The following is a 22,071-nucleotide window of genomic DNA, read 5'->3' on the forward strand; positions in this document are numbered from 1 at the left end:
CCACGGAAGGGCACAGGCTAGATAAATCTACATCGGCTGCTGCTAAACCGTAAACAACTTCCTTATAGACACGAGACTTTGCCTCTTTCCCAACTACGTGGCTACGTGGCTACGATAAGACGATTACCAAACCGGCTGTGATGGAATGTAATTCAATCGAAAATGCACTCAAAATCCATTCCATCCATGAGTGTTTCCCTCGACGCACCAACGCATGACAGCGAGGAGATGGGATGTTTCAAAGGAAATGTGAGCAGGTTCAAGAAGCGTTAGCACCTGACTATCTCCTTCTCTCCCGGGGCTTACCCGATGAAGTCAACCTGATGCCCCCAGGGTGACGACACGCCGCAGGTAGAAGAGGGAGGAGCAACAAGATCAACAAGTCCCTACATGGGGCGCCTGGTATTACCTAAGGTTCCGAGCCGCTCGTCAAAAGAAGTCTTCCTAGTCGAGTGCGGGACAGTTCACCTCGACCAGGAGCATAGGCTGTCTTGATCCACCTGTCCACCAACCGATTGGATCGGTCAATTAAACTTGGATGGGTTCCGAAATAAAGGTGAGTCGCATAGCCTCATTATCTACACACCATCACACCTAAATAATTATTTGGTTCCTTATTTGTTTCTTTTCCGCATTTATTGTACATGCATTGCAGTACCATAAAAGTACAAAAAATAGGTTTACACAGAGCAATGATACTTTAAGATTTATACTTTTTAGATACTTTTTAAAAAGACAGACACAGGTGGAATGTGACATTTTGGATGGGTTCCTTAGCGGGCGGTAAAATACCAAATGACATCACGTGCAGCCTGCCCTCAGGCAGGCTCTGTTGTTTGAACATGTTGTTCATGGATCATCCACCAAGGCCTACATGTGTTGAACAATAACTGGTCAACGCATTTATAGATCTATATTCCTGCCCTAGTGGGGGCTTGGGTAAAGGGGGGTGTCATAAATATTTGGCCTGTTAAGCCCTTTGAGACTGTAATGGTGATTAAGGGCTATACAAATACAATTTAATTTAATTTAATTATAGTCAGGGTGTTTGACTCCCAGTTGAACTGTACTGGGTTCCAACTGTTTCTGTTCCTGTTTTCATCAAATCATATTTTAAAAATGAAAAACTCTGATAAATTACGATAAAAAAACGATTTGCGATAAAAAAACGCACTGTATTAATCCCTGGCGAGAGGTTTCGGATCGCGTTGGGATTTTCTTACAATTTACGGGTTTCGTTTTATCCCCAGCACATCCCCGTCACCATGGCAACGTCGGGAGAGCAAAAAGAGTACAACGGCCAGCTGATCTCGGTCAACCGCAGAGACACCCGCCGCCTGCTGGAGGTTTACGTGAAGCGCAGCCTGAGCCTGAACGACGGCGCTGGGAACGGCCCCCCCGAGCCCCCTCCCGCTGCCGACAAATGGGTCCCGAAGCCCCAGAGACCGCGGAGGGTGCGGCGCCACTCGAGCGACCCCTCGCTTCACCTGTCGCCCAGCCCAGACGCCCACAGACAAGACGTCGGCTTGGTTCCTCCTTCCCCTTCGAACCCCAGCACTCCTGAGCCGCTTGAGAAGGAGGAGGTGAAACCGATGGCGTCGGTCTCCAAGAAGACAAAGAAGCCCAGCATGTGGAAGAGCTTCCTGGGCCTGTTCTCCAAGAAGTGGACCGAGGACGAGCCGGACGGGCCCCCCCCCCAGCAGGCGAGGGGTTCGATGGAGATCTTCCAGTCCCGGAATGGGGAGCAGGCGGAGGTCACGGCCACCTGCCTCCCGCTGTCCACCGGCGGCAGCATGAGGAAGAAGTCCAGGAGAAAGAGAAGCACCAGGCTATCCAGCTTCAAGAGGTCCAAGTCCTTCAAGAAGAGTAATCATATAGACATCACCGTGTCCGTCGGGGAAGGTGAGGTCCCCTCGATCTCCATTCTCCTCCTGTGCATGATTCTGATGTTTAGTTACGCCCCCAGTGTTTGACTCCAAAGGAACTTAGTGGGAGTTGAGGTCGTTCTGGAGCTGATTGAATGGTAAGGGGTAAATGGAATGCATCTATACAGGGCTCTTCTAATCAGTGGCCACTCAAAGCGCTTTACAATACTGCCTAACATTCACTCGTTCATGCACACATTCACACTCCGACGACGGTGTCAGCCATGCAAGGCGACATCCAGCTCGTCGGGAGCAGTGAGGGTGAGGTGTCTTGCAAAGGGACACCTCGACACTCGGACGCTAGGAGGATCCGGGGATCGAACTAGCAACCCTCCAGTTACCAGCCAACCCGCCTAGCTCCTGATACACATACTGCCCCATTAGGGCTTAGGGGTTAGCGCTTATTGGTCAAGGATACAAACGGGTTAGGCTCTGGACATTGGGGATCGAACCCAGAACCGTTTGGTTGAGACACTGTATTTTGCAAGTGGTTTTCGGACCAACATACCAAGATAAATCCCTTGTATGGGGAAGCCTACTTGCCGATCAATCGCACCAATCAGAAATCAATGGTTATTATGTCGCAACAGGGATCAATGGTACATTCATTTCAAATCAAGGAACATGCTGTTTATTCACCTTTTGCTTTGTTTCCTTGATTTGTAGCCATCGTAAACGTGGAACCCACCTACGCCTACTTCGAGAAGGTGTCTGAGGAAATGGATCTGATTGTCCGCCAAGTCACTCAAGTTAACGAGAAAGTCATGACGAATGGTGAGCTCCATTATGTTTGTATCTGTGTCCACTGTATATGTCTACAGAGTCCTCTGAATGTAGCCATGAGATGAAGCGTGTGATCTATCGGACTCATACACAACCTTCATGTGTCATCCAAGTAGAAGTATAATTTAGGTCTTTAGTATTGTACTCAAGGTGCTGTTGGAAAGATTTGAGAGTATAAAGAGAGAACAGAGAAGAGAGAATAAACAACAATAGAGAAGTGTTGTGTTTCCCGCACCTGTAATTGAAAGGAACCAATTAGAGAATTAAATGGAAATGGTTATTTTCAGTACGAATTTCACTCACTAACAGCTGACCGATGTTTATGGCATTTCTAACCACATTCAAACGACAGTACTTGAATCTTGCCTACAGACCCTTTAAAAAGTAAGGCTTGCAAAACCCTCCTCTCTCTCTCTGCTTACAGAGGAGGTGATCAACAGGATCATTGCCCTGACCAAAGAGGAGGGAGACGCCATCGATGAAAAGGTTGGTATGGTAACAAAACTCCAACCCGATACGCTTAGTAACCACAAAGTACACATTCAACAAACACAAACACATTAGTGCTTGTGTTGAGGAGACTAGAGTACAAGTATTGCAGTATCGATAGTCCGGTCAATATTGGCGCCATCTCCCATATCTCAGAGTTCATTCACAGTCATAACTGTTCATCATCCCATAAAAATGGGATGGCTTTTATAGCTGGCTGGACTCACTCCAATGTGTACTCGTTTCTGAATTCAAAGGAAAGAAGCTTCTAATCAGAGTCTAAATATACCTTTGGGTAAAGAGTGTGTTAAAAAGTAATGGTGGATGGAATGGGATCATAAAGTAGATCTTTAATGATTGAAATGTTACGGGAATACATTTAACAATCCAAAGATTTCTGTTTCATCCCCAATCTCTCACCCCTGCTTGCTCCTTAATGACCTGCCTCCCTACTGTCTAACTCCTACCTGCTCCATGATGACATGCTTCCCTACCATCCCCTACGTACTCCTTAATGACCTGTCTCTGTACAGTCTAACCCCCACCTGCTCCTTAGTAACCTGCCTCTCTACCGTCTATCCCCTACCTGCTCCTTGATGAACCGTCCCTGTGCTATCTAACCCCTACCTGCTCTTTAATTACCTGCTTCTCTACCGTCTAACCCATACCTGCTCCTAATGACCTGCCTCGGTACTTTCTAACCTCTGCCTTTCCTTAATGACCTGTCTCCGTACTGTCCAACCCCTACCTGCTCCTTAGTGAGCTTTCTCTGTCCTGTCAAACCCTACCTGCTCCTTAATGACATGTCTAACCCCTACCTTCTCCTGAGTGACCTGTCTCTGTAATGTCTGCTCCCACACCTGATCCTTATTGACCCGGGTCTAAAAGCATGCTAGCATGCTAAAACTATACAGTAGTTTGCTTTTCAATGACAGTATTCTCCTCTCCTTCCCCCCCACCCCCCCCCCCCCCACAGCTGAAGGAGAACCCCACTCTTAGCAACTTCTTCAAGGGCATGTCGTACCCGGCCTTCAAGAAGCTGGCCGACAACTACCTGGAGGAGGAGACCACCCCTGTCCAGAGCCAGGCCCCCTCACTGCCCCGCCCGGTGGCGGCTCCAGAGCTGGTGAAGCTGGCCTTCACCCTGGACTTCACGGCCAGGCTGGCAGGGCTTTCGCGGCAGAACGTGGGCTACATCACCGGCCTGGGCAACCGTTACCTTGCGGACCGCTTCGAATACACGCAGGTGAGACTCCGATAAGGGCGCACCTCCTGCCACTAGCAGGGGGGACGGGGCTGGGAGGTTGGACACCTCGGCTCAATGCTCTTAAGGGTTAGGAGTTCGATTTTACTTTGGGTTATAAAAGATTTCCAAAGTGGACTTCGATGTTTTAAAAAAAGTTATTGTGTGTTCCTGACAGGCATGTACAGATCACCCCTGGTCAGACACTGATGATTGACCCACCCAAGGAAGGAAGATCGTCACAAGAAACGCCAACACTAACGTTAGACGGGGGAAGTAACCAAGCAACACTTTCTCTTTCACTTGCATGTATGTTTTTTACAAGGGTAGAGGGTGGTTCCCCAGCCCAATCATGATCCGAATCAGACACAGAGTACACAAACCTGTGAAACAATGTGCCAGCCCTTATCTGCTACCAAAGGCCAAGGCAAACAATGACAATGGCAAGGCAACCCTCGCAAACATGTCGCATTGTGTGGAAGAACCAGTCGAATGGCATTGGTTCAGACACATGTGGCTTCTTATGAAGAAACACTTACAAAAGGAGAAGTAGTGACCGTAAGATGGGTACACAGCAACGGGTGTAGTATTTCATTAGATTAGGCAGATTGTCACACAGTATCAAGAGTGTCGATGTAGATGCAAATCCAACATTTCTATGAAGTTGGTTGTTCAGTTCTCATCTGTTTGTAAGGCTTTATAAGTTTGGTGACTGTGAATGTGTATTGAATAATTGATTTATGTATTGGAGTGCAGAAAGAATCGTCATGCATTATTCTCAACATGTTAAATATAATGTGATTTGTATGACACTTTTGTTCATTGTGAATGCTGGCATTCATCAGACAACAATACGTTTCTTAAAAAGGTAGACAACTATTTATGAATATACATAGCCTATATGTTTTACATAATTTCATAAAAATGACATCACCATTAGGCTTTGTGTTTATTTGGAAACCAAATAAACAGGTTTTATGGTATAGTGTTTGACTGGTCAAAAGGACAAATAATGCCCAACAGCCGGTTTTCATATTTATGCTGATGAGGACTATTTCATACTATTTCATGTCTTGGAAATAACTTCTCTAGTCTAGACTTATAACTCAATAAGCTTTATAAGATAGATGTAGCAAGTGCAAGTACTGTATATGATGGAACAATGACACGGATCCAAATAAACAATGTATTATACAAGTGCTGGTGAGGATTTTTACTGCGGTGGGTTTGCGACAAGGATGAAGTTATCAAGTTATTTGTACAGTCAGTTTATAGTCTTAAAATGATAGTCTTCATAAAGATAACCGTTTTGTGGTGAGCCAATCACACAGTAGACCTGTCTTACGTTATCTTAAACGTGGCAAGCTGCAGTCTTCAACACACATCGGATAAACTGGCTGGTTTCTCTGTGTGTAACGAACCCTAACGAACACTTGCATGCCCCTACAGGGAAGACACTAACATACTTTTCCCTCTTACCTGTTTGGTTTGAATTACTTAATAACGTGTAACTACAGTAAGGTTACAATGATTAACTTTGAACTATTATAGTCGAATAATTAACTATTAAGAAAATGCAGTTCAATAACCATTGACTAACAAGTCTAGTCATCATTTGCTGATGGTGTTCATGTTAACTAATGTATTCATTTATACATAATTGAATAGTGTTAGGGTTACCCTTACCCACGAGTACGACTAAGGATTGGAAATGGTGTGTCCAGAGTAACTTTAACTAACAGGAACAAAACTACAACACACATGCCCAACGCTAACCAACTTCCTCTTAGCTAATGCTAAAATAATGTATACTAATGCTTATGACTGCAATGGCTAATGTTAATTAATGTTAATGAAGGTTCCCTTATTGTTAGTGTTACCAAATAACTACTCAACTTTTAAAGTGAACTATTTACTGTGTATCCAAAGTCCCCTAATAAGCAGGCAGGGATATACAACTGGCTCAAGGGCGCCTATGGTCGACAGTAGCAGACATTTGGGGTCAAACCATCAACCTTTTGGCTGGTGGTCAAACATACCAGGCTTTCCTGCATACATACAAATTAGAAAATATAGGGTGTACTGTTCTTTATCTATCCCAAACAAGAAATGTTGGTGTCACAGCAGAAGTACAGGACACAGAATAACAAAGCAGATATCCACAAAGACCAGGACGACAACAGCTCAGGCCCTGGGCGTTGTAGATGGGTGGGTTACGGTAACAGTGAACCTGCTGCAGGCTTCCGAATAAGGTGATGCATGTGACTGGCTGCCAGGTTTGTGTTGTGTGTGTAGAATGACGAGCCACTCCCTTAGACATTTACTGGAAAGACCAAACATAGCCTATCTGTATAGGATCACTTTACCAGAACTGCTAAGGGAAAAGTTTCCATGTCAAAGAGGACTCGCTAGGAAATTCCAAGAAGAAGTTTCGGTATAAACTGCTAAGTGCCAACCCTTGTCAGAAATACTAGAATAATTCATTTAAAATGATTATGATAGCATCTGTACTATTCTTCTACCGGAGAAGCAGCAGGTGAATTAGTCGATGAGACATAAAACCTCTGATGGACATACCTCACTAAATCGGTGTGAAAACAAACCTATATTTAATGTCTGATCAGATTTATTTTCAATTACTCATACGTAGAGATGTCAAATTTGCCAGATCCACACCCATTTCCACAGGTATTTTTTCAATGTAGCTAGTCAAACGTGCATAATGGAAAATTATTAATATCCTGTCAAGCCTTTCCTTTCACATGAAATTAGTGCAAGACAAAATCGGTCTGAACCTAAAAGACGCAATAACCTGTTCCAACACTTCCCGAGAATTGCCAGAATAGTGAATAGAGCCAGGTTACAAAAATGGTTGGTCTTGTATTAAGTCAGGGCAATAACAAACTAAAAGATTAGTACAGGTCCTTATTTAAATTAGGTCATCAATACTATTTCTCTAATGAGTCTTATAATAATGGTTACCTCAATGTTTAAGTATATAATAAACGACATGGTGAATTTAGAAAGGTAAACCTGGGAGAAGGTAATTGGGGCATCTTGCTCTAGGGGCTAATGGCAGGACTGCAGGCATTAGGGATGGAACCCACAACTGTTTGGCTAGGAGTTGAACAAGCCATCTTTACTTTCCCCTCATCTGATACAAACATGAAAAACATCTCGATACTAATTTACAAACATGCAAATATTTCATCCTGCTGTTTGCAACATTCTAATAATATATAATTATATTCCATTAGAGAATAATTCTCTAATAAAAAATATAATCTAAGAGGGCATCAAAAAACTATATTGTGCTGGCCTATCACGTATCACTGTCGTTCATGGCTAGCGTGTCTGAGGCCCAAATGACAACAGGTTCCATAAAACCAAATGATAAGGCTCCCGATACTACATTAGTCACCGGTCCTCAGCCCAAGTTCTCATGCCAGCCCAACAGGACAAGCCACAGGCCAGTATCAGGGTTGACCGACCACAGACCGCAGCTTCCTCATTCTGTAAACAGCAGCACACTTTTAGTTTGAGCGCGAGGCCAAATCTGCTCACGTAATCGGACATGTGTCCTACTAATGTTTAAGCGATTGGAATTGAGAAAGATGTCGACACAAAGTATGTTATGTAAACTTTTACATTTTTATTGCTTTTTCAAATTCAGAGAAGGCGAGTTAATCAAAGAGTCCGAATCCCATATCGTCGTCCGACTCTTCGGATTCGTCCTTCTTCTCCTCCTTTTTCTCTTCCGCTGTGAAGGGAAATTAAAGGATTTAAAATTAGACATTTGTCTTCTGTGCTTTCATAATATGTATATGATCGTAGCCTCGACCATGTTAATATACAGAATGACAATGCAGCATTATAATTGCCAATATAATACAGGCTATACGTTATGCGATTACTTTAGTAATAGATTTGGAGTAGCAAATCTAAAACCACCTTTTATTTAATAATAATAACTCTTATGTAGGATATATAACAAAGCAAGTACAGACATAAAAAGGTGAGATACAACTATTTTGCAATGCAATGAAGAGAATTCTGAATTGTAATGAAATATTCGTCATCCAACAGGTGTAATTGGACTCACCAGCAGCAGCAGGCGCCGCTCCGGCGGCAGCAACAGCCGCACCACCGGCAGCAGAAGGCGCTGCGACAGCACCACCTGCTGGCACGGAGGCCAACTTGGAGAGACCTGAGGAGAAAAATAAAAAAAGTCAGCATATTGAGGGTTTGCATTCCTCTTACAGTAAAAAACAACATCTACGTGCGATTTCCATGAAATAAAATAAATTCACATACCGGAGTTCATCACTTCGTTGATGTCTTTCCCGTTCATTTCACTCACCACCTGGACAATCAGAGGAAGATTTAGTCAGCCAAACGCCAGCCATATCATTACAACCACACACATTTAACCTGGGTATTAACCCCACCTTGTTGAGACGCTCATCGTCGGCCTCGATGCCGACGCTGCTCAGGATGGCCTTGATGTCCTTGGCGGATGGGCTGGCGGCGCCGCCGAGGGCAGCCAGGAGGTAAGCGGCCACGTAACGCATTCTGTGATCACCAAGGAGAACATATCACATTTCAGCGTGTTCCATGTGCATCAACCTGACTCACGAAGACGCATTTCTAGAAACATGGCATCCTGTATTGACAGCACATGTCCCGGATCCACCGTCTAACCAGACGGATATATTTGTCTAGTTCACGATTATTGTTTGCGTTAAAAGTTAATATTTTCCGAGTGATTTGAGCTACTAAAGTAGTATTAGTGGAGATATAAATATGACACCGTCAGGGCTCTCGGGGCAGCATGGCTTCAGAGAAAAGGCGCCCCGAGCCGCCATTTGTAGACCGCAAAACACAAGTCGTCTTTATTACTACGTTAACTTTTTGGGTCGTATAAACCATGACAGAAACCCGTGGGTCTTATCAAAAGTAGTCTATAACGACATGTAGCAATTACTCATCATCTATACAAAATAAGATATATATTAACTCACTTTAAGTCTCAGAGACACGAAACGACGGACACGCTGAGAGAGTCGGAAGAGGGAGGACGACGTCACCGGAAACGGTAACAGCTGTCAGTGTGGTGATGCGATTGGTCGGTTGTGCGTGACGTCGTTTTATTGCAGGCCAATAGCAAAATCGAGTAATAATGTAAAAATATATATATATATGTTGTCTTCTGAACATAATATGTGCCACATATGGTCATATATAATTATCATTGTGCTCGAAATAATAAAATAAATAAATAGATATAGACAACACCGGAAGCATTTCAAAATAAGCAATAAATAAATAATGTGTGTGGAGACGTCCCACATCTCCGTTAAGAACGGAGTGCGAGGTTCCCTTCTATATAAGACCGCTGCCTCCTCTCCGTCTCTCTTGGACGGGATGTTATTCCATTCACGAACTCACTTTCCTTTTTTATTGAATTGCACGATGTAATAGGCTATTGCAATGCGTAAACTATTGTGTTTGAGTGCAAGTGGTTGAGCAGAAACCCTCACATTGGATTCGGACTTGGTTCATGTTTAGAATAGCATTGCCTGTTGTGCCATAGAACAAGTAACCTATTTAGAACGCCCGATTACCTATATAGGATATTTACATTAGGCCTACTTTGCATATGCTGCAGTCGACCTCTCTATCGTTATTTGGAGTCAGACACAGTTGTATTTTACAGAAGAAAATAGTCTGTTCTATAACATTTAATTAGCATTTTATCAAAATAAAATTTTTCATGTTAAAATAGCAATTTCAATCCAATATTTTTTATTGAATCTTAAAGAATTACAAACACTTGGAAAAAATATAAACGATACATCTTACAACTGTAGTACGAAAACTAGCCCGCGGATTTGACATACAACAGCAAAAGTTGTATTATTCATGTATCATTGTCATTGATCGATCGATGCGCTGTCCTATGGCTATTTTTAAAGAGTAGTGTTTTCTTCAACACACCAAAATAAACAGCACCCTCTAGTAGCCAAACGTACGCAACGCAGCAATCATGCAGAATGATGCGCATTTATTTAGCGCTAATACTATGCATGATTATGCATTACAACATGTCAAAGAAACCAACAATGTAGTGAAATTACATAAGGACGACGTAAAAAAAAAAAGAAAAAAAACACCCAAACATGAGCCCCACTACAACTCCACCCGCTCCTCGTCTTCCACCTTGGCGAACAGCCAATCCAACAGCCCGCCGCTGGCGTCCGTCAGGAAGGCGGCGATCTTCCGGACGTCGGTCAGGTACCACACCTTGTAGCACACCTCGGCGAACAGAAGCAGCAGGAAGACGGCTAGGAAGCCCAGGAAGATGCGGTCCATGATGAAGTTGGCCTTCTCCCGGAAGGACCACTGGTCCCATGGTAACGCGCGGCGCAAGTCCCCTTGTCGGCTGAAGTACAACAGGGCGGCCTCGTCGCTGTCCAGCTCCGCCTCCTCGTCCGCCTCCATCGCCTGGTCGCTGTCTCCGTCGGACATGGTGAACCCCGACTACGTCTGTGTGTGTGTGTGTGTGTGTGTAGGGGTGGGGGCGAGGTGGGCAGGGGCCTTGGATCAGGGCCCTACGGCGGTTCTCCTCTGTGAAGGGTCAATTGGGAAGAGGGCAATCTTATATTTCATATTTTGTAAGTGGATATTTATTAGAAATCTTCAGTGACGTGTGATTCGTTAAATCGTAATTGTCTCATCATCAAATTTGCGACCCGTTCTGCCGGCGATTTGAATTGCGGCTCGTGCCCACAGCACCGTCAGTCAAAGGACTCTGAAGGCGTGGTTGACGGATGGGGGAGCTTTCCGGGGTCAACAGAGCCAGAGTAGTGTCACAGTGCTTAAATTTGCATACGTGATCTGATTGGATGACGGATCCGTCGCTGCCGAAAAAGTTGAAAAATGTTCAACTTTTTGAGGGAGCCTTCAGCGCACGGATCCACAATGCATTGCGCGTCCGTCCCCATTCAAAGTCAATGGGGTTCAGTCAACGGACGGAGGCAGCGTCCGTCCCCATTCAGTTTGTAATTGAATGGGGACGGACGCGCAATGCATTGTGGATCCGTGCGCTGAAGGCTCCGTCAAAAAGTTGAAAAATTTTCAACTTTTTCGGCAGCGACGGATCAGTCATCCAATCAGATCACGTATCCAAATTAAAGCACTGTGACACTACTCGGGCTCTGACGACCCCAGAAAGCTCCCCCATCCGTCAGCCACGCCTTCGGAGTCCTTTGACTGTCGGTGCAGTGGGCATTAGGCGTTAGAGAGAGGACGGGAGCAATACTTTTCTTCCTGTTTCCAGTCCGCTTTTACTTGAGCCGATCACCAAGCTGCCTTTTCCCCCTGGCATGCTATTGGCTGGTTTAACACAATGACAACAGGGTAGCGACGGCAAGCAGCCAATTGCGTACAGATTAATTTGAACTACGCCCGTTGACCACGCCTCTTGTGCTGAAGAAAATGACAGCAGGCTCCCCAGACCAACTTGCCATCTACGATTGAGCTTGGTCTGGCAATAGCCAGGTCACAGATCTTTTTTTATCATGTCCAAGTTTTGATTAGATCAAACTAGTCGCAAGCAACTAAGAGGAAGACACAGCCAGTGAGTTCCCTTTTCATGAAAAATCCTTTCCGATTGTAGACATTGTGGATAAACTCACCAATAGGCCTACTGCACCACAAGGGGAAGCTTGGTTCGCCTTCTTTGTATCGGCATGAGTCATGACTTCACTCAAAGCTACATATTCGCAACTTTCTGCAGGAAGTCACTTCAGTGTTCTGAAGTGACTGAACACTTGCAATATATCAAATGCAATATTGGTGGGTTCATCACCATTAAATCAATCAGGTATCAGACTCATATCTTCATGAACAGGGAACTCCACGGAGGAATAAAACATCAATATAAAAAGACAGGTAATAATAAAGTCCCTCGTGAATTTTACCGTGAGTTGTGGCTGTCTTCGGTCAGGTCAGAGGATGACTTTCATTGAAAACCCTTTTCCTGTACGAAGACGTCGGCCCTCTTTGAAAAAGGCCAGAGGGTTTCTGTATCTCTTTAATCCTCTCACGTATCTCCACACTGGCTCAGCGAGCTCTGTGGAGTCCAGGCTGAGGGAGAGAGAGACTAACGGGGTAGGTTTGAATAGCACACCTTCATCACTAAGTGGTGTTATGGATTAGCAGGGACTCAGCCGCCTCAAATCCCTCCACGCCCACCGAGGTGACAGATGGAAGAGCAGAGAAAAGGCACATCGGTACAAGGGAAAGAAACTTTTGGAGACAAGGCCTGGACAGAGATAAGGAGAAGCAGAAGTAGGGGAAGAGGGAAGGAAACTTTCAAATCGAAGGGGGAAGTGAAAGAGGGATGTTCGTTTTGTTTCATTTGTTATTTTGTCTCGTAGAGACAAAATAACGATGACCGCTGAACACGCCGAACACAACATGGCCATCATGACCGCCAGCGGTACCACGACGCAGCCCAGGAAGTTGAAGTACACCATGAAGTTCACGCCGATCCATTCGGTTTGCGGAGCTCTACAACACGGCATGGCTCGTCCAGACCGACAGCGCGTACAAATTAAAACGACACACGTTTGAAACGACGTACCGACGGCGCCCCTCGACGTGTGTGCGTATAACCGATGGGAGAGCGAGCAGAGGACCGTGCGACCCTCAAAGTGATGATGATGCAGATCCTGGGCAGACAGCTTGAGCAGAGGCTTTGAAGGGTGTGGGGAGTGTCTGGGAGGGGAGGGGGGGGCAGAATGGATCACGGCTCCATAATGCCCTGTGAGTGACTCAAACGGAGCCCTAGGGGGAGCCTTTAACGGCCCGTCCCGCTGATATAGAAATACGGTTCTGTTCAGCGCTCTGCCGGAGGAGGTTCTGGATAACCTGGAGGTTGGAACGTGTTCGGTGCTGGTAAATACTGCCGGGCGGCGGAAAGCGTGTACCGGTCGGAAGCGATAAGGCCTTAACTCTGTATTGGTTCCTATCTGAAATATCTTCCTTTCACCAGACTGGCCCCCTGGCTAAGAGAACAACTTAGTAGGTTTAAGAAATCACCAACAATTAGTGGGGAGCCTTTTTTTACATAAAATATCAAGTCAGTTTACAAAATACTCAGTTGCACATTTATTATTATAGACCATCAACAAACCAAGCAATTTATTCTTTTTTCTGATGTACATAACCAACCGAGAAATTGAATACGAAACAATAAGGGATGTATTTGTTGTAACGTGAACTGGATGTAGACTGGGCAATTAATCCCATTTGGGACTTAAAAGGAAAGTACATCGTGATGTGCAGATATTATCATATCTGTTGTGTTGACAGCACTTGTCTGTTTGGAGATAAACAAGTTAATGTCCAATCCATTATTTATCCAATTCCAACAGCCGTCATTTGGTATTCAGAAATGAGATGAGTATTTCCCAGAAATATGAGTCGATTAACCACGGATCATACTTAAGCTGAAAAAACTAAAATCCGTTTAGCCGTCAAGAGCTCATCAGAATGGGACTGAAAGCCAACAGGAAGTGGATAATATCTTCCACTCAATCAAATCCATTTACTACTCCATCCTTATCACCGCTGCTACTTGTGGAACACATTCAGTTTAAACCCGCCGTCACATCACAGGTCAGGGTTCATTGGTCACAGATCCGGGGGTCAGGGGTCACAGATCCGGAGGTCAGGGGTCAGTGGTCCTCTACCCCGTCAGGACGGTCTTCCCCTCAGGGAAGAGGCTGGGCTCGGCGGGCCGACAGAGCCCGCATCGCCGCGAGATCCGGATCAGCGTCACCCGGAAGCGCTTGATGCGGAAGGCGTACACCAGCGGGTTGAGCGCCGAGTTGACGTGCGACAGGAAGATGCCGGTGTAGACGGCGGCCTTGGGCAGCGGGCACGAGGGACAGAAGAGCGCCACGCAGTTCAGGATGTGCAGCGGCAGCCAGCAGAGGGCGAACAGCGCCACCACCAGCGCCAGCGACTTGGCCAGACGCAGCTCCTTCTGGTAGTAGCGCCGGCCGTCGTCGCCGTCGCACGTGGCCTCGGCGCGGCGGCCCAGACGGACGCAGATCACCCGGAAGATCTCGCCGTAGAGCGCCGTCATGACCACCAGCGGCACCACCACGCAGCCCAGGAAGTTGAAGTACACCATGAAGTGCATGCTGACCACCGAGGTGAACCTGCACGCGATGGGCGCGTCGCCGCTGGCGTTACCGTGGAGACGGGGGTCGGGGCGGACGTGCCAGCCCAGCATGGGCACCAGGCCGGAGATGAAGGAGAGGAGCCAGCACAGGCCGACCGCCACCCGGGCCCGTCCCGGGGTCACCACGACGCAGTACCTGAAGGGGGGAGGAGACAGGCACTGCTTAGTCAGGGTGGAGGTAGGGGCGGGGGGATGGGGGGGTAAACATGATGCGCCTCTTGATGCATATACAGTATCTGTTCGGTGAGAGCGCAGGAATCTCTGGGCTTTAGGTATACATTTTACCATTTTTTCGCTGTGTGAGACAGGAAGGTTTCTGAGAGTGAGGGGAGAACATGCAGCAAAGGTCCACGGGCAGGAATGGAACCCGGTGCGCTGCGATCAGGACTTTGTCTGAATGGTGCAGACTCTACCCGGGAAGCCAAGGGGGTGCCCAAGCATCTCACTTTGGATTTAAGGTCAATGCTCAATTGCATTATGGAGAGGGGCCTCCTTTGCTTTAAGGACAATAGACTTCTGGAGGGGGTGAAAGGGGTGTTTAAAGGGCTCATGTCATGTCTCCGGGTGTGGGTGTGATTAGCTGTTTGGCACAGGGAAAGAATGATTTTCATAATGACATCACAAGTGGGCGTGTCCACCCAGATGTATGACGGATAGATGAGCAACGTTTGCGACAGTCCACTGGGTGGGCTGTTAGACTGATGATCGTGATGTCACTATGAAAATAATTCCTTCCCTGTGCCAAACGGCTTGTACCAGCTAATCACACCAACACCTGGTGGCATGACATGAGCCCTTTAAAAGACTCTGAAACGGTGTTCAGGGCTCACTCTGTTCAGAGAGGAGGCTAGTGTATGCATACATAAATGTATAAAAAAAAATACAATACTATTCCACAACTGTGGTGTTGCGCAATATCTCACAAAGAAATAGGCTACCCGATCAGGTAGGCTGCCACTGGGGATGTTGAGAATCAAACTCAGAACCTTTCGTCTCTGAGTCAACCGTCATTACACTACATAACAGCAAAGGTTGAGTTAAAACTATGGCATCCTGTTACAGACTCTCTGATCATGAATGCCTCACCACTATTACTCCTCTCTGAAGAAGAAAACCACAGCGATAAGCAGAAACGGCTTGGATGACTGCCACTGTGGCTTTCGGAAAGTGTACCTAAAACAAATTTATTTATGCCGGACAGAGAAACAGTTTCATTAACTTAAGAGGTTTTGATGCCTGTCCCATCGATTTACATGAGGCTGGGCAGAGATATATGGGGCTGCTTCTCACAGTTAGATTTCCAGAAGTGCGCTACTCTTTATTCTCCTTTCAACCAAAACCGGAACAAACGGTATAATTAAAAAAACACTTTAAACCAAGCCTTTGACCTTGATTGCATGTTGTGTAATCAGCTCCATGTATTTGAACACCTAAGTGCAACTTATTGTCTTGTTGGCCCTTATCTCTTGATCTGTTTTTAAAACTATCGATCCCCCTGAACACATGCAGGCCGGCCCCAGCAGTACCCCTCCCACCCCACCCCACATCGAGTTAAAAATTATCGCTTTTTTTCAGGTCCCAAAAAAACCAATGTGATGAGCGAAACTAAAGCAGGGGGTCCTGTGTGAATCCCAGCTCAATGCGTACCTTTTATATTTATATTAAGGGCATTTAGCAGACGCTTTTATCCAACACGACTCACAACAAGTACATTTGTCAGTTTGCTGTGTTGAAACACTATTCTGACCCCGACCCACTATGTGGAAAGCGTGCTGTCTTGCGGGCCCCACTTTGACACAGGCCAATGAATGTAAGGGGAGTGAATCATACTGGGACGACGAGAGGTGCGTTCGGGTGTCACCGAGCTCCCTGGCTGCACGCCTTCTCCCGCCCCCCCCCCTCCTCCGCGTCGGATCAGAGCTCACCTGGTCGGGATCTTGACCCGGAGGAAGCGGTCGACGGCGATGGCGAGCAGCGACAGGATGGAACCCTGGGTGATGACCAGCAGCAGGCAGGAGAGCAGCAGGCATGTGTAGAACTGAGTCTCCAGGCCCAGGCTGATGACCACGGCCAGGGGGATGACCAGCGCGCCCACCGCGATGTCGGCCACCGCCAGCGACGCGATGAAGCAGAAGGTGGTGTCCCGCAGCGAGCGGTTGACCACCACCGCCGCCACCACCAGCACGTTGCCCAGCACCGAGGCCAGGGCGATGGCCGTCTCCATGGAGATGTACAGCAGGTCCACCTGCTCCCGTGGCCGGACGCCCAGCGAAAAGGACATTTTGTGTTTCTTTTTTTGCGAGGCGTTTTCCTCGGTTGTTCGATCCTGCGCGGCTGTTCTTTTTTAGAACGATCCCCCGCTGTGGTTTAGTCCAGGTCAGGTGGTGGGGCTCGGGGCTGCGGAGGAGCCAACGTGGTCCCCTCTTGCTGGATCCATGTTCTCCCTGGGCCGGATGGGTGCTTAGTGGCTCTCTGCTGACAGGCCCCCCTCACCGCAGATTCTTATGAGCGCCTCGTCTGTACTTTCAGTTCTACATAGAAATGGGTGGACTCTCTCTCCCCCGCAGTCTCTTGCTCTCGCTCTCTCTCTCTCTCTCTCTCTCTCCCCCTCTCTCTCTCTCTCTCTCTCTCTCTCTCTCTCTCTCTCTCTCTCTCTCTCTCTCTCTCTCTCTCGCGCGCTCTCATTCAGTCACACACCCTCTCTTACACTATCTGCTCTCTCTTGCCCTCTCCCTCTACCTCTCTCTCTCCTTCTCTCTCTCCTGTCATTTACTGTCTTGCTCTCATTTTATGTCTCTCTCTCTTCCCTCCCCCCCCTTCCCCCTCAATCTCTCCCTCTCCCTCTTCTCAAGAGAAGTCATTAAACGGAGGCGAGGGACTTTAGTGTTCCTGCGGCACCCAGGATCAGAATCACGACATCAGCAGTGGTTTCTCTGGGGTGTGTGTGTGTGTGTGTGTGTGTGTGTGTGTGTGTGTGTGTGTGTGTGTGTGTGTGTGTGTGTGTGTGTGTGTGTGTTCCCATGCTATGATATACATTATGGTAATAATATATGACACAATAATACACAAGAGATACATACCCTCACTCACAGCATTGTAAAATGTTGCTTTTAAACACCACTGATACAAACCTTATTGTGAGATTAAGCTTATCAATGACAGATATTAAATACAATTTTACTCCATGTACTGTTGTTTTTAAAGACCTTTAACTGTGTAAATATAATTTTTGGAATGAAACAGATCAAAATAATTTATATATATATATATATATAGATATGTATGTATGTATATATATATATATATATATATATATATATATATATATATATATATATAGATAGGTTATACTGCAGCGATTACCGGGCGATTTAATTTCCAATATTTCCTCTCTACCGCAAGACCACATCGATTGTATCATGTGACGTCTCGCCACTAGGGAGACAAGTTCATTTATTGGAATTATGCAACTTGTGAGTAATGGTCGTGAATGCGGCGCTCCGTGTGTACGACGGCAGGTTAGCGGGAGGTGAGATGGTTCCGCCACACATGGAGGTGACGGATGAAGGCTTTCCATCAGGCAAGGAGTTTCAGCAGCTTGGCTTAGGGCGCTGTTAGCTGCTTTTGTTTGCATAGACAAACCGGAAAAGAAATTTCTGCAAAAGTGTCACTTCCTACATATTCAAAAGCCAAGATAAGGGTGAATGCGTGTGTGTGTGTGTGTGTGTGTGTGTGTGTGTGTGTGTGTGTGTGTGTGTGTGTGTGTGTGTGTGTGTGTGTGTGTGTGTGTGTGTTTTTCAATAAATGTGTTGGGATTTAATGTATAAATACAAATATATGTATATATATAATCGTTGTGGAAATATTAATCGTAACTATAATGCAAAATGGTATACAAATGATAGAAACCTCATTTGTATCACTACTACTCAATTGAAAAGGCATGTCTCCTTGGACCTAGAGATGTCTCCATTCCTCTCTCTAATTGAAAGGTGTTGAGATAGTTTGTATTTGCATGGCCACTGGAAACACGACGTCTTACACTGAGGCCAATCTACTGACGGATTTGTTGTGTCGATTCTTGCAGTCTTGCAGACGTTTCCCTATAGGCCCCCCAGTATCTGCCTAGAGCCATCTACACCGAGCAATCAAACTGCACAGACAGAGCTGGAGCTCCTCTTGTGTACTGCAAGTTGTTGCAGTCACTAATTGTCGATTTGAAGTTGGCACCAAGTGATGTGACTTTACAGTGCAAGTGACGTCAGAACCCCTGCTTTAAAACAAAGAATGGGACTAACCGTAGGTTAGGGGATAGAAGAGGGATGGATATTGATCAGGATTTCAGCTGTAGTTCAGAGAGTACTTCAGTGAGTCTGGCCCGATCCTGTACACCCATTGCCTCATTACATATATGCTCGTTAACTTGCCGTCTCTTCCCATCATCATGCTCACAGATCTAATACTTTGGGGTCAGAAGAGTCCTAAAATAAGTTATTCTTCATCAATATATATGCAGCCATTTGCTGCAACCGATTTATTTGATTTGACGAGAGCCTTTCCATGAGAGATGTGAGTAATGTAGAGCAGCATTGGGACTTCTAACTAAACGTATCGATCCGCTGTCAAGACGTTCCTAATAACCTTTAATTAAGTTGATTATCGTTAGCTTTTAACTCATCAGAATTACACATGACACAAAGCGACTGTCAACCAACTCTTATTTCACTAATTGCCCATAAAATGTAAACAGAAATGTTTCTTGGAAATAGAGACAAATGTACAAGCTGAAAAGTAGCTGGACTATCAAGTATCAAGCTATTGGGCAGAAAAATGTTTGTGTGTCGCTTGGCAACAGTCCAGTCTCAGTCCAACTGCGGAACTATTCATGTTGACGGAGCCAAATAAATGTTTTGATAATCAAACAAATCAGTTCTCACTTATAACAATTAAATGGTGCGGTTGGAATTGTTTTATTATCCCAGCCTGCTGATATTAAGAGTAACATGACTTCCTGTCGTGTGATATTGCTTGAATTATTACTTTTTCCAAAACAATGATAACCCACACTAGCTGTATGGAGAGGCTGTAGCTAGTTATGCTAAACAAGCTAATTTTGTTCATTGAGCATAAAGCAATCATTAGTAAACCAATTACAGGGATGGATTTCATTCCATTTAAGGGAATGGGAGGTGAAACTGTAAACAACATTCATTTTGTTCAGCCTTTTGTCGTGCAGGAAATGGGTGACTCAGCGCTTAGGTGTGTGTGTGTGTGTGTGTGTGTGTGTGTGTGTGTGTGCGTGTGCGTGTGCGAGCGTGAGCGTGAGCGTGTGCGTGTGCGTGTGTGTGGTATTGTCCCTCCCCTGGTCTTGGACTTATGCTCTGAACTTTTAGTGTTTCAGCTAAAACAGACACACTCCACTAACTCAGTTTTATTGGGTCTACATTGTTTTATCTGCAGGCCGTTATTATGCTGATGGGGGTGGTGATGTGTGTCTGTGTGCGTGTATGTGCGTGCGCATATGCGTGTGTGTGTGTGTGTGTGTGTGTGTGTGTGTGTGTGGGGGGGGGGGTGCTTCTGCATGCTCAGCAGAGGATGTCTCTGCAAATGTCAGGAATGTAAATCGTCCATAATGAGACTGTGGGAACCACTAAAACACACGCTTCACCCTGGCACCAGTATAAATACGGCATTATGGCGTCTTATTTAGGACGTCGTGCAAACAATAACGGAGGTCGTTCTCAGGTCGCACTCACATCGTCACAGCCTACTGCCTTCTGGGCTGTCATGATCGTTTTGTAAAGTAAGTTGTACAACTGCAAAAGGTGATTGATTGAAGTACACATTGAATACGTTCTTAGCAGCATCTCAGATCAAAATCGAATTATTATATCGGAGTATTGTGGAGTATTCCACCACCAGAAAAACGTTCAGCTCGGTGGTGTGTGCTACATTGCATGCATGCCATCTTTCAGCCCTAAAATCGTACTTCTTGAAAACAAACAAAAATAAACATGGGGGAGATTCCAACGTTCACTTGATTGGCTCCAGCTCACTTTATTTATTTATTTATTGGGCTTATTATAATAATTATTATAATAATTATTATTATTATTATAATAATTCATAATTATTATTATTATTATTTATAAATATCTCAACAATTGAGATGTGGTTTGGTTCACCATGGGACCCTTCCAGCCTTAGAAGCCTCTGATTGGATTAGAAGCAGACCGATCGCTCCCGCTGCTTCTAAAGGGACATCGTGGCGATGCATCTTCTATTACCGGTACTGATTAGCATAAACATCCTGTCACCATGGGGCGATGAGCAATTCCCCACCGAGGCCATCCCTCGTCACTCTGAAATCACAAAATGGTTTCATCACACAAATCACATGCCGTTCGGGTTATAGGTACTCAGCAAACATAGCGTACCCCTTAGGAAGAAAGCGCACGTGCAGCAATGTATTCACACACCCACCGTCACACTCAGGTCGTTGCACCTTTAGTTGCACTTCTCGATCCAAAACGGTTCACATTCGGGGGAAGGATAGCTGACTCATTCATGGTCGTTAGGGTCGCATGGTCGTGAGAAACGTGCGCCCCACCCCTACCTGGTCCTTAGTGACATCACTGTAAAGGGCTCTTTATGGTTCCACGTTCACGCAACGCAAGGGGGGTTACGGACCTTTTTTACGTCCTTGCAGACCCTCCTTGCGACCACCGCATGGGCCGGACGTGCGCCTCACAAAAATCGTCACCTTCCGTCGAGGCGACGCAGCATCAAGGGCTGTGATTGGTCCGCTTGCTACAACCCGACGCAGAACCATAAAGCTTCACGACTGCGTCTCAGCGTCTGCGTGGTCATTGTGTTGCGGGAACGTGGGAACATAAAAAGGCCTTAAGAGGGTGGAGATGCGTCTGCTAAATGGCTATATGATGGTACATGGACACATAGTGGTGAGGCATCTTGCTCCAGAAGTGTTCAGGGCCCAAGGAGACGCTCCATTGCTGCTGGGCCAACTCGGCCCAATGAGAATACATATCGTATCGGCTGAATCGTTTCTACTCTAACATGGAGATGAAAAGTTCACCCAACAAATTCTCAAAAAGTTCTAGAGAAGATGGAAGAAAGTGTTTCTGTTAGCATGAAGCGACACATGTTTAAGGAGAGTTCCACAATGTTTTGACAATAGTGCCCTGTGATTGGTTTGTAAATGATGGACTGATCGCTTGTTAACGCTGCCGGAGTCGGGTCGGATTAAGCCGATGAACACTTACACGCTGAATCAATTGATAAAGAAGGTTTACGGCCAGTGTGCGAGTTAGCCGTCAATATTCAGAGGGTCCCCATCCCCCTATTGTTGCGCAATA

At 45.9% G+C, this 22,071-nt stretch overlaps 3 protein-coding genes across 3 annotated transcripts; 1 reads left to right on the plus strand and 2 right to left on the minus strand.

The window, feature by feature from the left end:
• On the plus strand, positions 1-5,637 carry LOC132470804 (uncharacterized). The gene is made up of 6 exons (XM_060069680.1): positions 1-556; positions 1,251-1,902; positions 2,592-2,699; positions 3,133-3,194; positions 4,174-4,443; positions 4,619-5,637. Exons 1-6 carry the CDS (start codon positions 539-541, stop codon positions 4,655-4,657), a joined length of 1,149 nt encoding a protein of 382 aa, XP_059925663.1. The 5' UTR covers positions 1-538; the 3' UTR covers positions 4,658-5,637.
• A 2,435-nt stretch (positions 5,638-8,072) lies between these two features.
• Positions 8,073-9,588, minus strand: rplp2 (ribosomal protein, large P2). The gene is made up of 5 exons (XM_060069708.1): positions 9,462-9,588; positions 8,889-9,012; positions 8,755-8,803; positions 8,543-8,647; positions 8,073-8,200 (listed from the first exon to the last, which is right to left on the minus strand). Exons 2-5 carry the CDS (start codon positions 9,009-9,011, stop codon positions 8,124-8,126), a joined length of 354 nt encoding a protein of 117 aa, XP_059925691.1. The 5' UTR covers position 9,012; positions 9,462-9,588; the 3' UTR covers positions 8,073-8,123.
• Positions 9,589-13,601: 4,013 nt separating this feature from the next.
• On the minus strand, positions 13,602-17,482 carry LOC132470846 (adenosine receptor A1-like). The gene is made up of 2 exons (XM_060069744.1): positions 16,621-17,482; positions 13,602-14,831 (listed from the first exon to the last, which is right to left on the minus strand). The coding sequence occupies exons 1-2, from the start codon at positions 16,974-16,976 to the stop codon at positions 14,195-14,197; spliced, it is 993 nt and encodes a 330-aa protein (XP_059925727.1). The 5' UTR covers positions 16,977-17,482; the 3' UTR covers positions 13,602-14,194.
• Positions 17,483-22,071: the final 4,589 nt, after the last annotated feature.

Source organism: Gadus macrocephalus, chromosome 13, assembly GCF_031168955.1.
Source record: "Gadus macrocephalus chromosome 13, ASM3116895v1".
In the NCBI taxonomy this organism is placed as follows: Eukaryota; Metazoa; Chordata; class Actinopteri; order Gadiformes; family Gadidae; genus Gadus; species Gadus macrocephalus.

Coding starts and splice junctions, on each gene's coding strand:
- LOC132470804 (XM_060069680.1), top strand. Junction 2,700..3,132: donor CGAGAAAGTCATGACGAATG/GTGAGCTCCATT, acceptor CTCTGCTTACAG/AGGAGGTGATCAACAGGATC. Junction 3,195..4,173: donor GAGACGCCATCGATGAAAAG/GTTGGTATGGTA, acceptor CCCCCCCCACAG/CTGAAGGAGAACCCCACTCT.
- rplp2 (XM_060069708.1), bottom strand. CDS start 9,011: ATGCGTTACGTGGCCGCTTACCTCCTGGCTGCCCTCGGCGGCGCCGCC. Junction 8,648..8,754: donor CAACGAAGTGATGAACTCCG/GTATGTGAATTT, acceptor TTTTCTCCTCAG/GTCTCTCCAAGTTGGCCTCC. Junction 8,201..8,542: donor AGCGGCGCCTGCTGCTGCTG/GTGAGTCCAATT, acceptor TTCCCTTCACAG/CGGAAGAGAAAAAGGAGGAG.
- LOC132470846 (XM_060069744.1), bottom strand. CDS start 16,976: ATGTCCTTTTCGCTGGGCGTCCGGCCACGGGAGCAGGTGGACCTGCTG. Junction 14,832..16,620: donor CGGGTCAAGATCCCGACCAG/GTGAGCTCTGAT, acceptor TCCCCCCTTCAG/GTACTGCGTCGTGGTGACCC.